The 15,112-nt window shown below is 45.5% G+C and overlaps 1 protein-coding gene across 2 annotated transcripts; it reads right to left on the bottom strand.

Annotated features, from left to right (window-relative positions):
- Positions 1-3,701: 3,701 nt before the first annotated feature.
- On the bottom strand, positions 3,702-13,700 carry PPP1R14D (protein phosphatase 1 regulatory inhibitor subunit 14D). Of its 2 annotated transcripts, XM_038408031.2 has the most exons (4): positions 13,253-13,699; positions 9,157-9,255; positions 6,544-6,576; positions 3,702-4,025 (listed from the first exon to the last, which is right to left on the bottom strand). In XM_038408031.2, exons 1-4 carry the CDS (start codon positions 13,433-13,435, stop codon positions 3,963-3,965), a joined length of 378 nt encoding a protein of 125 aa, XP_038263959.1. In that variant the 5' UTR covers positions 13,436-13,699; the 3' UTR covers positions 3,702-3,962. The 2 variants fall into 2 exon arrangements, with proteins under 2 accessions (XP_038263959.1, XP_043373313.1); XM_043517378.1 differs by lacking the exon at positions 3,702-4,025 and having other exon boundaries at positions 6,448-6,576; positions 13,253-13,700.
- Positions 13,701-15,112: the final 1,412 nt, after the last annotated feature.

The raw sequence follows: 15,112 nt of genomic DNA, 5'->3' as shown, positions 1-15,112 counted from the left end.
ATACTCAATTGTAATTTGTAAAACCTTGATAAATATAATAACACAGCTGGAAACATTCTAATCAAGAGGGTGTGTTTTTAAACAAACATTCCCATGAAATACTTGCAACTCACTCCTGGTAGGTTTGTGCTAGTGCCTGAGAACCAGGATAATAAAAGTAACTAGAAACTGATTGTAAACAATAGCAAAATTGGCTAGTCTATTTTCATGGCCTAGGCCAAAATAAATCCAATCAATAAACCAATCAATGTATTTAGATTTTAAGAATTCTTTCCATTGAAAAAAAAAGACTTGCAATTTTATAAGGTGTTTTTTTTAAAATGATTTTTTAACTTGAACAGATCCTCTTAATTTCCCCTCGCTTGTATTGATTTGAGAAATCAGAATGGATTTTTGGAGCAGTTCCTGGCCGATAGGCAAATATATTTTGAGACAAAATTTTAACATTACTTACGTAAGTCCCTGCATTTTTTTCAAGACCCATATTCATGCTAGGGCTTGCCCTGAATTGTTGCTGTGTTGTGTGGGGTGTCAATTAGAGTTTAGGTCTCCAGCATTACCATATTTGGGGCTGGTACACCAGCACTGCAGCATGGAGGGCTTGACTGCTCCTCCCCACTTGGACTGTGTCTGCTGAGGAGAGCATGTGAAGGCGGAACGGGTTATTTAAAAATGCCTTCCAGAGCCTGTTTAACAATCCCTTACACAGGGCATGGCCCCAGTCCCTCCATGGCACCAAGAGTAAAGGCAGGGTGGGGGGTGAGTCCAGCCATAAGGTATAACATCCAGGATGGTGCAAGGGGAGAAGCAGCTCCTTCGTGCTCTCCCTAGTCAAATATGGTTCAACAAGCAGAACCCATTGGGCCAGTAGAATACAAACGAAGGCTTGCACAAGTACATGTCTCTATTCTCATGGCAGCTACGTGAACCTCTGGGGATTGTCATAACTCTAGTTCAGTCTGCCCAGCTCATTGCCGATCCCTTGTCAAAACTGGATCTTCCACCTTCACCTCAGTTTGATCCTTTGCTACATTTGACTACGGTCCTGGCCTGGCAGAGACCAGACTATCTTGTAAAACAGGTGCTGGGCAAGAAAGATCATAATTTGTTTTGTCAGGTAAACTGCCAACATTTTTCAGCTGTCAGTGGATTAATTAACTCTTTGGCTGGGCTGGCCTTTGCCCTGCTCTGAGTGGCAGTGAAATGATAAAGGTCAGAACCTTAGCAGGTGTAAATCAGTGTAGATCTATTGGCTTAAGGCAGTTATGCCAATTTACACCAGCTAAGGCTTATCTCTTATCTTTTTGACATTTTAACTCCTTTTTATTTAATTTGTAGAGTTGAGCTTTGAAGGGAAGTTTTCAAGATTATTCCATGTGCCAAGGCCAGATGGCCAGCCAAGCATGTGCCAAGGTCCCAACACTGGCACAGGAAGGACACACCCTTTACCACCACTCCCACATAACCATACCGATGGGCATGCAGCTGGCACAGAGAATGTGGCACAGCCACACTTTCATCACACTACAGGTAAAGCTTGAAGTACTCATTGGGCTAGGGATGAACTTGGGGGGATAAGTCTCCCAAGACTGGGCTATATAGCACATCAGCTTCAAAAAGGGTGTGAATGCAAAAACCAGCCAAGCAACCCAGGGACACATGCTTCTCTCAGACAGGGAACAGCCATTTTCTCTGGCCCTCCTGGTGGTGTGGTCTGAACTCTAGGGTAGGGGACAAATGTATCAGTCCGCTCCCTTTCATTAACTAGGACAGGGGACTAATTAAGATTTAAAACGTAGGGATTTCTGATCTGGCCCACGACTTTCAGTCAGTTTCTATTGTTAGCTGTCAGAAGCCCTGGCCTTAACACTGCAGGGCTCCTTTGCACTGCAGGCGCTAGCCCCTCTTTTTGCCACACTGTGTGACAAATCTGAACACAAGGACAAACCCAGTAGTCTGGTCACTAGCATACTGGGACATGGGACTTTCTCTCCCACAGAGACTTAGCTTCCCCTCTGTGTTTAGGAGAGTGTGTGTGTGTGAGTGGAGTGGGGGGGAGAACCAAGAGTCTCTTCTACCTGATGGAGGTTGTCCGAGTCTAAGTGATCCTTCTTCATTTACCATCTTATTTCCACCCCACTCTTGCCAAGTTACTGTCTCTCTGCATATGGTTTATGAGTCCAACTCCTGCTCCACCTAGAAGAGGTGGTACAGAGACACAAGGCTCTGGTTCCTACATCCCCTTTGAGTTGCTGAACCTCTCCCTTCCTGAATGGTTTCCAAGATGCTCCCCATGAAGAGAGCACTTAACCAGCCCTGGATTGATGGGCTTTTAATTAATTTTTCTTCCCTCTCTGCATTTCCTCTTTGAATGCAGAACAAAAACCCTCACATCATAGGCAGGTCTGGATTTCTAAGCATTTTAATGTACAAATTGAGCGTCTTTCAAAATGCCCTTACGCAGTATGATAAAGTTCCTCCTCTGCCTTGGTGGTGCTGCGCTTATTGGCAGATTTTCTCGTCTCAGAAATTCATGGCAACCCTCAGTTTGGCCACTTTCAAGGCTCAAATCTGCCGTTCACTCAGTCAGCCTCATCACTGGCCAGCATGGGGAAAGGAAAAAGAACAATCCCCACAGTCTCTGCTGATCCACCTGGCGGATCAGGGAACAGGCCAGAGACCTTCCCCTCTGGTGGAACCCACAGTCCAGTTCAACTCCTCTGGTATCAAGTAGGGAGTTGGAGGGATGGGAGAAACCCAGGCCCGCCCTCTACTCCGGGTTCCAGCCCAGGGCCCTGTGGATTGCAGCTGTCTACAGTGGCTCCTGTAACAGCTGCGTGACAGCTACAACTCCCTGGGCTACTTCCCCATGGCTTCCTCCCAACACCTTCTTTATTCTCACCACAGGACCTTCCTCCTGATGTCTGATAACACTTGTGCTTCTCAGTCTTCCAGCAGTATTCCTTCTCACTCTCAGCTTCTTGCTCCCAGCTCCTCACATGCATGCCACAAACTAAAGTGAGCTCCTTTTTAAACCCAGGTGCCCTGATTAGCCTGCCTTAATTGATTCTAGGAGCTTCTTGATTGGCTGCAGGTGTTCTAATCAGCCTGTCTGCCTTAATTGTTTCCAGAAAGTTCCTGATTGTTCTGGAACCTTACCTGTTACCTTACCCAGGGAAAAGGGACCTGCTTAACCTGGGGCTAACATATCTACCTTCTATCACTCTCCTGTAGCCATCTGGCCTGACTCTGTCACAACAGGCAGTTGTGCAGTCTCTTAAAAATCCCTTGCAGGTCCTCATATTCGTTTGAGGTGCTGCTAGCTCATTAAAAAGTCCCATGCCCCACAAATATTAATCAACCTGAGGGACATACAGTCGGATGGAAGGAAAAGCTCCAGGGAGTTTATTTTCTGCCCAGCTTTCCACCAGGAAGGGATGATTAATAAAAACAGTGACTAGAAAAATATAAGAAGTGACCCTTTGTCCATGTGCTGGCCTAGAACCAGGAGATGTGTTCACAGGCAGGGGCTGGGAGCAGTGAAATAGCAACTCCCTGTCCCTGGTGAAGGTTGGGTAACAGCCAATGCCTTCTTTCTCCCTTCTCTCACTGGGCAGCAGGAGCAGCTCCAAAGGGAGCTGTGTCCAACGCTTCCTCAGCCAAAGGAGAGGTTCCTTCAAAAAGAAAATGAATGAAAAAGAAAAGAAGGGGATCAGCCCTCTCCCCTAACATAACAGCTCTTTAAATATCAGCAAGATACACACACAAGCCCCTCCCTGTGAACATGAAGCTGGAATGGGATGCTGAAAGTATCTAAGATGGTTCTTCTCAGAACACCAAGTCCTAGAAAAACTGTAACATGATCTTCCCACGTGAATCTGATTCTCTGTCCTGGGGAAGACACCCAATGCCAGGTGAGCGATACGGGATGGAAGGGGGGGTGTCTCTCATGATGGATGGGATCATTTCCTTTGAGGGATTTTTCTGAGACCTTGCAGTCGACTGAGCAGTTCCGTAATGAAGTCCTGGAATGAGAGTCGGTCAAAAGAAGGCTTTAATGCTTACTGTGCTCAGCCACAGCTCTAAGAGTCACAGGCCTGCTGCATTCCCCCTTATTGCCCTTCATATTTAGCAGTGGTCCAGTGACCAGAACATTGGAATACAGAACATGTCCCGCCGTTTTGTTTGGAGAGAGGAGGGCGAGATTTTTGTCAGCGAGGGAGGGCAAGGTAGAGTGGAGAAAATGCCCAATCCTTTTTCCCATCCCCCAGCCTCCCCTCTCTTCCAACTCTCTTCAGGGAAGTCACTCACGCTTTGTCTCTCTTTCCCAGGCAGCCCACCCCGTCCTCTCCATGGAGCCTGTTTGTTCCCACCACTAGATAACTTCAGGGTACAGCTGCCTCTATTAGGGGCCACTGTTTTTGCATGGAGTCTCCTACTTCCACTGCAACCTCCCATCCACATTCTGCTGCTCAATATCTAGGCCAAAATATACTTGCTGCTTCCTCGCTGAATTGGCCATACTACTATGGAGTGGATTATAGGGCATCCCACATTGTGATCCATAATAGCTGGCTCGCTTCAGTGAGGAAGTAGGGAGGGGGAAATAACAATGTGTGTGTTTGAGGACAAACATTAGCAGGGGGTGATGATGGGCTGACCAGGTGGAAGGGCAGTTACCTGACCAGTTTTAGTGAAACAGGAAAAAACCCGGGTTTCGCCCAAACTGTCAAGGACTATCCCTCAAAACTAAGGCATCTGGTCATTCTGCATGGCCACCACTGTAAGTAGCACAAATTCCATCCTCTCCATAACAACCAAAATAGATCAGGTAACCTAAACCCCTCCCCTATCTAACACAACACTCTACGGTCTTTGCATTCTGCAGAAACCAGTGTGCACACAGTGGACTGATAAGTCTCTGGCTTAAATCATGCAGATGTATTGGAGGCCAGACCTCACAGAGCTGAGCTTAATTTACTGCTGCATGTTCCCGGTGAATTTGCAGAACTATATCGTAAGGTTAGATTCACAAGGGGAGTTTTAGGCATTGCTCGGCCTTTTAGATGACCTGCTGCCCAGTGGAATTCACAACCCTGAGTTAGGTGCCCAGGCTCCTGATGCATTGTATGAGGAGAATGAGGTGCCTAAAAAAGGGATCCACAGAGGCCAGCACCCTGAGATACCTAACCAACCAACAGAGTCATTCTTACACTCTCTCTGGCCCAATGACTGTTTAACACACAGGGGACTTTCCTGGAAGGTATGCAACCTGGGTTCAACTTGCTGATCTGAATCCTGCAGAGGGGTATTTGAATCCTGGCCTCCCAGACTGTGGGTGAGCGTACTAATCACTGAGCTATTGGGAGGTGGCACTAGCACCATATCTTCCTCCTTGCTGTCTTTTGTGGGGCTTACCTGTGCTCTGAGCATGCCTACAGGATCAGGCCCCACAGGCAAAATAGGCAGGAGAAGATCTAGATTGCAAAGTCTTCAGGGGTTAGGCATGAATTAGGGAATGAGCAGCTCAGGTTGGGTAGTTTTGTGCATCCCCCGGGCAGAAATGTAGGTGCCTACAGAGTTAGGCAGCAGCTGAATGATGGTTTTGTGAATGCCAGTAGTACTTAAAGTGGCAGTTAGGCATATGAAGCTAGCACTTAGTCAGCCCCTTTCCCATGTATCTGGTGCTTTTCTTGATCTGCTTGCTTGGTATATGGACTCCTGAAATGTGAGTTTAATGGATCCATGGCTTTACACAATGGGATCAGCAGAGAGGATTGAACTAAAAACCTTTAGCACAGACTTTTGGGCTAAGAAAACACAAATTCAGTTAGTTATTAGGTGGCTGTCATAGTTGCTGGGGACAGCAACATGATCACATTCATTAAGCCAGTGAACTACACAAACTCCTGCTGGTTATCCATGTGGGCACAATTAGCCTTGTGCTCTTGCCTGTGATTTGGAGATGGCCTCTCAGAGCCCCACAGTCAACCATGATGGTGGGGCTGCCTGCCAATCCTGAGTTAGCCGGATTCTGGCTTGGTTTCTGCAGACTAGTTTGGTTAAGTCTAATTTCTATGTGAATAATTTGCCAGCCCTATTTTCTGTACATTAAACTTTGTGCAGCCATTTACAAGGACAGGACAAGATACAATGGAGATACGCTACAGAGGCAAGTTACAATTATGTACTAACAGTACTACATTGCCTACTTGGTCTATTCTTTCAGAGCTCATTATTGCTTCTGATTTTTCCTTTGACTCTATAACTAGGAAATAGCTTCTGAGAGCACTGTAGGAAACACACATCTGAAATTAATCTCATTGGTCACTGCTCTACATTCACTCATATATGTTTATATTTGTTTTTACAGTGGTGTGGAATAAAGTATTAAAAAAACCTCCTGAGAGTAAAGAAGTGTGGTAACTCAAGCTTCAACTATCTGCAGAGCACACCAGCTATTTAATCAGGTGGAACCAAGCCAAATTGCCACAGAACAGTATGAGACTGAGACTGAATGCTCACTGACGATGCTTCACTCACCTCTGTAGGTCTAGAACACTCATGAAGAATTTCCTGCAAGGCAAAACTCATGTTAGTTCCTTAGGAGTTTGTCTATTTGTTTTTCCTTTTTAAGCTACAAGAAGAGTATGTAAGGCTGCCATATCTAGCGTGCTAAGTGATCCAACGATGTTCCAGAGCCTGAGAGCACCATCACCTGCATCATGCCACACCATTCAGGGATTCCGTGATCCATACTCATCACTGCTGTTCTGTACTGAATGCTGCAGGAGATCCCAGGACCTGCAGTCACCAAAACATTGGTACGTACAATGTAGAGCTCTGTACTTTGTTCCTGTTCCACAGTACTGGATTGTGTTAGCAGTTCTGTATTTTAATCACGTCACCCCAGAGGACTCCAGAAGCTATCACAGTATGTACGTTTTCTGATGTGTAGAGAGTCTGCTCCCAGTATGGTTTTTAGTAATGATACTTTCATTCTGAGATCTACATCTGAAGAACACTGCGTGGCCCTGATCCAAAGCCCACTGAAGTCAGCGTGACTCTTTCCATTAACTTCCATGGGCTTTGTATCAAGCCCTATAGGAGTTACTGCGAAACTCTTAGGAGTTATTTTGGATCAACTCGTAAACATTTGGAGGCTTAACCCAGCCTTGAGTATCTGCAAAACCCCATAAGAACAGGCCTCATAATCTTATGTGATTTAAGCTACTTTAGGCTTCTGTCTGGGCAAGAAATACCTCAAGAACAGCTATTCCATTTGGGGTTTTTGGCCTTTCTGCATTGGCTGCTGCTAGGAACATAGAAGTACAGAGCCTTCTGAGTGAATGAGAACCACTGCATTAAAAGGTAACCAACATTTTTCTAATCTCAGAATAGGTTTGTTCAAACTTTGGGTGAAAGTTTGAGTTACTTCTGAAGTAGCTCACTCATCCTTAATAAATCACTGGAGACAGTTAGTGTGAATAAGGAATTTTTCAGTTCACATATTAAACGGGAGAAGTGTACAACAGCTATAAAAATAGGACACTTTGACCCTGTGTACGATGGGATAGGGACTTATTGCTGACTATGGTTGTCAGCAATTGATCTCCCAAATGGGTGTGAATGGGACTCACAGGCTGACTGGCCCTTTAAGATAAGCCAGGCTCAGCCTTGCCTGTGACCTACCAGCTATCCCACACCTGATGGTGATAAGGCAGTTTGAGACTAGTTAGTGATCCCAACTGTGAAAGGGTTAGGACAAGACAAGACAGAGTCAAAGAACTCAGTTGAGGGGAGAGACTGCAGAAAAGGCAGGACTACTCTGTAGGTAGGAGTAGGGGTCATGCTTTGGCTGTCACGGGTAGGAGCCCTGAGAGGTGACCTAAACAGGTAAGAAATCAGGGAGGAGGATCCATAGGAAGCACAGGTTACTTTGGGGGGAAACCCTGAGCAAAGGCCTAAGAGGAGCAGGAAGAGCCCTAGGGGAAATTGCCAGAGTCTCTGAGGAAGAGCAGCAGTGAGGGAAACCTGTTAAAACCAGAAGGAACTGAGGAAGAACTCTGCAGGAGCAGGTAAGGCTCCTGTGGAGGAGAGGTCTAGTGGTAGCGTCAATAAAAACACTTTAGCGGAGCCCAAGAAGGGCAGAAAAGCTAATAAATCAGCAAAGGAGGAGTTAGGAGGATCTAGGGAGAAGCGAGAGGCCTGGGAACCAAAGGGAAGCTGTGTTAAATACAACCTGTGGAGAAGCGGCACACGTGGCTTGGAGCTAGGAAGCCACCCAGGGAAATTGCAGCATGTCTGATGGAGTAGAACTAGCTTCTTAATACAGAGTCCTTGGGCCAGAACAGAGGGGGCCTCTCTTCCCCTACTAGCCCCTGAGAAAGGGGTATGCAAGCCCAACAGAAGGAATACTGAGCCCAGGTGGGGCCACAGACTCAGCCAATGGACAGTCTGAGGAATAGCTCAAGAGGTGGCTGAAGGCTCTCTTGTTGTAAGACTTTTTGGTGGGTTTTTTTTAACCTGGAAGGGGACTGAACTTCATGTGACTGGGCCAGAGGGTTGAGCTGTGGAATACCTGACAAGTGGCAGATGGCACAGGAGATGATGACTCTTGCAGCATTGCACCCTGACACAAGGGGGTGCTGTGGATGATGAGTTCTCTACCTTACAGGAACAAAATTGTTTTCCAAACTATTACAGATAGTGTAATTGACACCTGGTGGAATGAACTGATGAGTTTCTGTGCAGCCAAACTTGAGTCTTAGGGCTGCTCTACACTCTCAGTTTGTGTACCAATTTAACTAACCTGGTAGGAAAAAAAATCCAAGTTAGTTCAATCGGCGCAACCCCTTAGTGCGGATGTGGCTATATGGGTATAAGTGATTTATATCAGTATAATGCAACCACATTAGGATTGAACTAAATCATTTTCTCTACCAGTTTGATTAAATGCAAAAGCTGAGTGTAAAGCAGCCCTTAATCCTGGTTTCTGGAATGGAATTGATGGTTTTGTATCATCCACATAAGCGTTTACGCCAATCCAGAGTGACCTACTGTTGACTTGTATTTTCAGTAGTAAGTCAATTTTTGAGTGTAGAGGGGTCTTAGCTCCCATACTTAATATAAATAGGAATGAACAGTCAGTCTGACCTGTAGTTTTGATTTCTGTTCCTCGTTGGAGACCTCTAGAAGATCTTCAATGTCAATTTCTGGTTCAGGGGTGGTTCCTGCGTCTGCTTCCTCCTGCAGCTAGAGCAGAAATACATAGTAAATAAACCTGTCCTGTCAACTGACAAGCATTCAAGAGGACTTTGTGTGGAGAACTGGGGGTGGGGTGCGGGGGAGAATTCATTTCTAGTTAAAGATGAGCCCATGTGGCAAAGACTGGATTAAGATATGAATCTTCCTGAAACTTTAGGGTATTTAGAACAAAGGTTTTGATTCAGGCTCATCTCTCGCAGCACCACATCCCAACATGCAGACTGTGGCTTGGTGCAAGCAACATCTCTCAGCTCCTCCAGATTTAGCTCCCAGAGGTGTCAAACAGTCCCACCACAACACCAAATACCTGCCCAAGGAGCATGGTACTATCACGAGAAGACCTTTTGGAAGGACCTAATGCGGCTGAAATAGGATGAACCCCAGTTGGGGTAAACCATCTTTTACAAAATGGAATGAGTAACAATCAGGCCCTCCCAAAACATCAGGGGAGTTGGGTCCCAAAGTGCCACATCAGCATGGAACTCTTTAAGTTCTCCTTTGAAAGATCTAAGCACGAAGTCTGCAGCCCTCAGTTTGCCCATAGCAGAAATATGACTGTTTGACTTGATCCTGCTAAAATCTGAACCTGTGATTCTAGGGTGCCTGGTTGTTTCAGCCTTGATGCTTAAACTTCTAAGATATATTAGGAAACTGAATAATGCTTAGGACATTCAGAGCAATGGAACAAGCTGCCAATAAGGTTGTGGAATTGCCATTGGTTGAGCTATTGAAGACTAGACTATCAGGGCTAACAAAGACAGTCCGGCCTTGATGCTGGGAGTGGAATGGGATGGTGCACTAGAGACTCCTTCAGACCCAAGTGATTCTAGGATTTGTCAGGTAGGTTGTTTTTTTTGTTGTGTTTTTTTTTTTTTTTTTAAATCCTTCATAAAACATTTACAAGAAACTGCTGTACCGGTGCCAACAATCTCTAAACTTGCACATACTGTGTTGTGGTACCTCCAAGTGTGTTTGGACCAGGTATCAAGCTTTGTCAGAACTAGGGTTGGAAGTTTGGATGCTTAGCCTGAGATTATGGATCCTGAAAGGCATGTCTGAATTCTGGGGAATTTCCCTGTGCAGGAGAGAAGCCAGCAGCACAGGCCACAGTCCATTGGCAACACCTTCCAGAAATACCTGCTTCCTGCTAAGACTTTGCACTAATGAAAGGAAAACAAGTCTCCGAATCTGTACCTTTGGACATGGTGACCCACCAGCAATGTTAATGATTTCAGACTCTGATTACATCATGCAAACTCTCAGGAGATCATAGGTGAAAAAGGGACTTTAGTATTGCCTTTATGGCTCCTTTAAAAATGCCCATTTGTGGGCCCGGCATAGTGAGAGTTGAGAGGGAATCACACCTTGGTCTCGCACATGGTACCACCAAGAACTGCCAGTAGGCCACTTGTGAATTTTTTTGAAACAAGTGCGTTAAATGTTACTAGTTCCTCTCAGTAGCAAAAAACTTTACTCTTTTAAAGAAGCAACAATTGTTCTGTCTTTCTTAGAGTTGTCTCCTGTCACCTCCACTCCAATCCTCCAGGGTGTGAGCTTCCTTACAGTAGTGCCCTATTACCTCAAATTCCCTCATAAAAATACTCTGTCAGTCCCATCCATCACTCCATTTTTGCCAGTCCCACAAATACCAGGTACGGAAAGGGTCTACATATTCTAGAGTGGAAGTGGGTTCCTTTCATCTTTCTCCACCATAGGCGCGGGCTCTCAGGAGCCCAATGATATCAAATGTCATTGATCTTGTCACATGAGCACAGTGACATCTTGGTGCCACTGCCTGTTCTATATTGCTGTTCCTACTGGGCACGTGTATAGACATGCTCTACACGTTTCTCATGATGGGACTGTCACATGAGCCTGGAACTGCTAGTCTTGAATGCCAAAGAGGCATTGAACAAAGACTTGACTAAAGCCAAAGAAAGTAAAACCACATATATAGGGGTGTTTCATTATTATTTTAAATGATAGGATGAAGCCAAAAAGTGTCCAGCTTTAATATCTCTTCAAGCCATGTGATCAAGAAGGAACCAATCGGCACATCTCTGGCAAATGGAAACAGAACAGAGTAAGTTCTAGGGATAGACTTGCTAGGAAGGTCAGTACTGGGGAATTAGATGGCTAATGGATTAAAGAGCCTTTTATCTCTAGGTTGCTGGGTTAGATCCAGCTCTGGTTGGTAGAGAGCCATGACCAAAAATGGTTACCATTTGATGTCTGTTGGTCCTGGTCCAGTTCCCATATCACAAAAATTATCAGAAAGAATCACCATTCTTGTTGTCAATCTCAGCAGAGAGGAGCAGGATGGAAAGGATCTGGATACTGAAATAACCTATCACCTCTAGAGATGGTCCCGTCCCCTAAAGCCAGGACAGGAACACTGGCAGGGAAGCTGGCACTGCTGCTGTACTATTCCATGGATGAACAGACTTCCTTCACCAGGGCTGTCGATCTGGTACCTTTCATAGATATTACATTAATGACTCAATTCAGGATACTGTTACTCAGATTTTCTGATTGGTGGGTTTAGGCAGTGTATTTGAATGTACTTACACTGAATGTGCTGTTGTGCATTTTAATGTATTATAAGGGGACCCAGAGCATGGGATGAGCTCCCATTAATATTTTATAACAAAAAATAAATTTCAAATGAAAATTCATAGAAGTTAAGGGCTGAAGGGACAATTATTATAATTTAGCCTAGCTAGTGATCGTTGTACTAGTCTAACTAATAATCATTTTACTAACTTCAAGAAGATTAAAACCTTTTTCTTAATAAAAAGACAGAAATAATAATGCAGGAAACCAGACATTCCTTATTAGAGGTGCCACACATACTGCAAAACAGAGTGCCTATATATACTCTTTTTTCTTTCAGTTGTCTTTTTGTGGATGTGTTAATACAAGGGGAGCTGTCTTCTCATTTCAAATAGTGAATAGTTTACCTAATAAATTCCAGTGCACATAGAAAAGCAAGTGATCCTAGAAATTACCAGAGGGATATTTCGGTATATCCATTTCCAATCCTATCTGAAATTGCAACAATGCTCAAAAATGGAAGACTGTAAAATCCAAGAGTTAACCAAAGTTTTTAGTGTGGGGTGAAGATGTGCGTCTTATTTTGTACAAATTGTTAAACCCATCCACACCTGTTGAAGGCAACAGTGGTCTATTGGTTAGGGGACTCATGTTCTGTTCCTGTGTCTGCTAGTGTCTTGGGGCCTGATCCAGTAATTTCAGTGGGCTTTAGATCAGGGCAAGTCGTGTAACTTCTCTAGTATTATCCCCATTTAGTCACCCATTTTGTCAAAGTACTTTGAGATTTACCAACAAACATACCACGAAAGTACAAAATATGAATGGATTCAGTGACATCAGGTTAATGTTTCAGTGTTCAGTCTGTACTGGAAACTTTTGTACAAAGGCAATGAAAAATCCCTGGTTTAAACCCCAGATGACGCAGCCAGAAAAGTACCATGGCTCCAAGACAGTTCAGGATAAACACTGCCATCTATATAGGTATGTGCTCAGAACACCTGGATCTTTATTTACTTTCGCCAGCTCAGGTGGGCTGTAAGAGTTCTAAAGGACTGCTCACATACACTTCCACCAAGTAACATTGCTGCTATGGAAAATGGTGGGGAGAGAACTCTGGAGGCCTGTAGGTGTGGAAACAAAATATTTACCTACAATGCCTGAATCCCCACTTCCCCTTTCTTTCCATTCTGCCTGTAGTGCCCATTATCTTCCTTGATAGACATGCCATTACCCACAGTTTGAGCGCTAACACAGCAGCATCACTTAGAGAGAGAGCTCTAGCATGTGATAAGAAGTTTGCTCGAGAACAGAGTCCCCAATCGTCACAACCTGGGTTGTTCTCCAATAAATTAAAAATAACATTTCATAGCCCACAGGGTCTAGGCTCCCCTACACCTAATGAAGGAAAGTTTGATCCACCCCGGTTATTTACCTGGTATTGGTACAGCTCCTGCAACTGGGTATCAATCCATTCCTCCAGGTCTAGCCAGCGTTGAAGGTCTTTGCGGTTGTACTTAACCGTTAGCTTGCCCAGTTTCTTGTGGGATGATTCCTCCCCAGGCTTCTCTGGAACCTGGAAGGTTACTCGAGGCAAATCTCTGGACTTACTGGCCATGCTAATCACCCCTTCCACCTGCTCTTCTGTCTTCCACTCCTACTGCAGGGGCCCTCTGGTTTTGTATTTTTATTTCACTCTCTTCTCCCTTCCCTTTAATATATTTTCATTGGGCAAATGTGAGTAGCAGTACGAGATGCCTACCACGGCCAAAGGCAGATAGACAGCGTCAGTGGTCCCAGTGAGGGAGTGAGAAAGGTAAAGAGCAACTGCACAGCAAGAGAAGCAATGAGGCAGTGCAGACAGAGTTACAGGAAAGAGAATCTTACGTTTCACAACTGGCAATGCTGACAAAAGCAATGTGGGAGGAAGAAAAGCTGTTGTAATAAATGTTGTTAAAAGAGGCCCAGGGAACTGATGGACAAAGTTTAATATTTAATACAAGCCTGTTCCAGCGGGTGGGAGAAGCAGGTTTTAAATGACAGTTTCTCTACATATGTATGTACATGAGCACATACCTCATGTACAGTTCCTTAGGACTTGTCCCTACATAATACGTTGACTCCTATAGTGTGTAAAGGGCATTGATCTCTTTAGCTTACCCCAGTTCCTATATGGATAGCTGATGCTGAACCACTAGATCTTATGTTTTTCTTTTTTAGAATTGAATTCAGCAGTGATGAATTAGCTTCTGCTGGAAACAGAAGTCCTGAGTTATAGCATGATGTAACACCATTGTAAGGCTGAGACTACTTTACTGTCTAACCCAGGGGTGGGCAAACTTTTTGGCATGAGGGCCACATCGGGGTGTGAAACTGTATGGAGGGCTGGGTAGGGAAGGCTGTTCCTCCCCAAACAGCCTGGCCCCTGCCCCCTATCCACCCCCTCTCACTTCCAGACCCCCCCCTGCTCCTTGTCCCCTGACCGCCCCCTCCCAGGACTCCTACCCCTAACTGCCCCCTGGGACCCCATCCAACCCCCCCCTGCTCCCCATCCCCTGACTGCCCCCTGGGACCCCCAACCCTTATCCAACCCCCCGACCCCGGCCTCCTTACCATGTCGCTCAGAGCAGCATGTCTGGCGGCCGTGCCGCCTGGCCACAGACACGCTGCGGCGCTGCCCTGCATGAGTGGGCAGCCCCGCTGCCCAGAGCACTGCCTGCACGGCAGCAGGGAAGGAAGGAGGGACAGCGGGGGAGGGGCCGGGGGCTAGCCTCCCAGGCCAGGAGCTCAGGGGCCAGGCAGGACGGTCCTGCAGGCCGGACGTGGCCCGCAGGCTCTAGTTTTCCCACCTCTGGTCTAGCCCATTTTTCTAAGTGCTGTAAAGTCCACGTTTGTTCACATTGTCTTGAAAATTATTGGGCCTCATAGAGGTCTTGGCTAGAGTTACTAATTCAAGTTTGAAGGCATTTAAGCCAGGGGTTCCCACAAGACCCTTAAAAATGATTTGACATCAACATTTTATGGTTTTTATAACTTAGGGCTCAAACTCAGTTCCTGTCACTCCCCAAACTAACAGGGCTGCTTGGGACTGATCTCAACTGCTATCCAGCGGCGGTTGCCCCTTTGGAGAAGCAATACTGGAAAAACTTCTTCAGGGTAAATGTTGGCTGTACAACGTGGTTTGAATTAACGTGGTGAGCCAGAAAAAACTCATTTGTACATTTGCACGGCTCTGTACTCTACTTTTTCCACAGGTTTAGCTGTAGGTGCACCCAATATTCTAAAAGGGTCTGAA

This window comes from Dermochelys coriacea, chromosome 6, assembly GCF_009764565.3.
Source record: "Dermochelys coriacea isolate rDerCor1 chromosome 6, rDerCor1.pri.v4, whole genome shotgun sequence".
NCBI classification, from domain to species: Eukaryota; Metazoa; Chordata; order Testudines; family Dermochelyidae; genus Dermochelys; species Dermochelys coriacea.
Note: the sequence above shows the minus strand (reverse complement) of the source record. Positions and strands in the feature narration are given on the sequence as shown.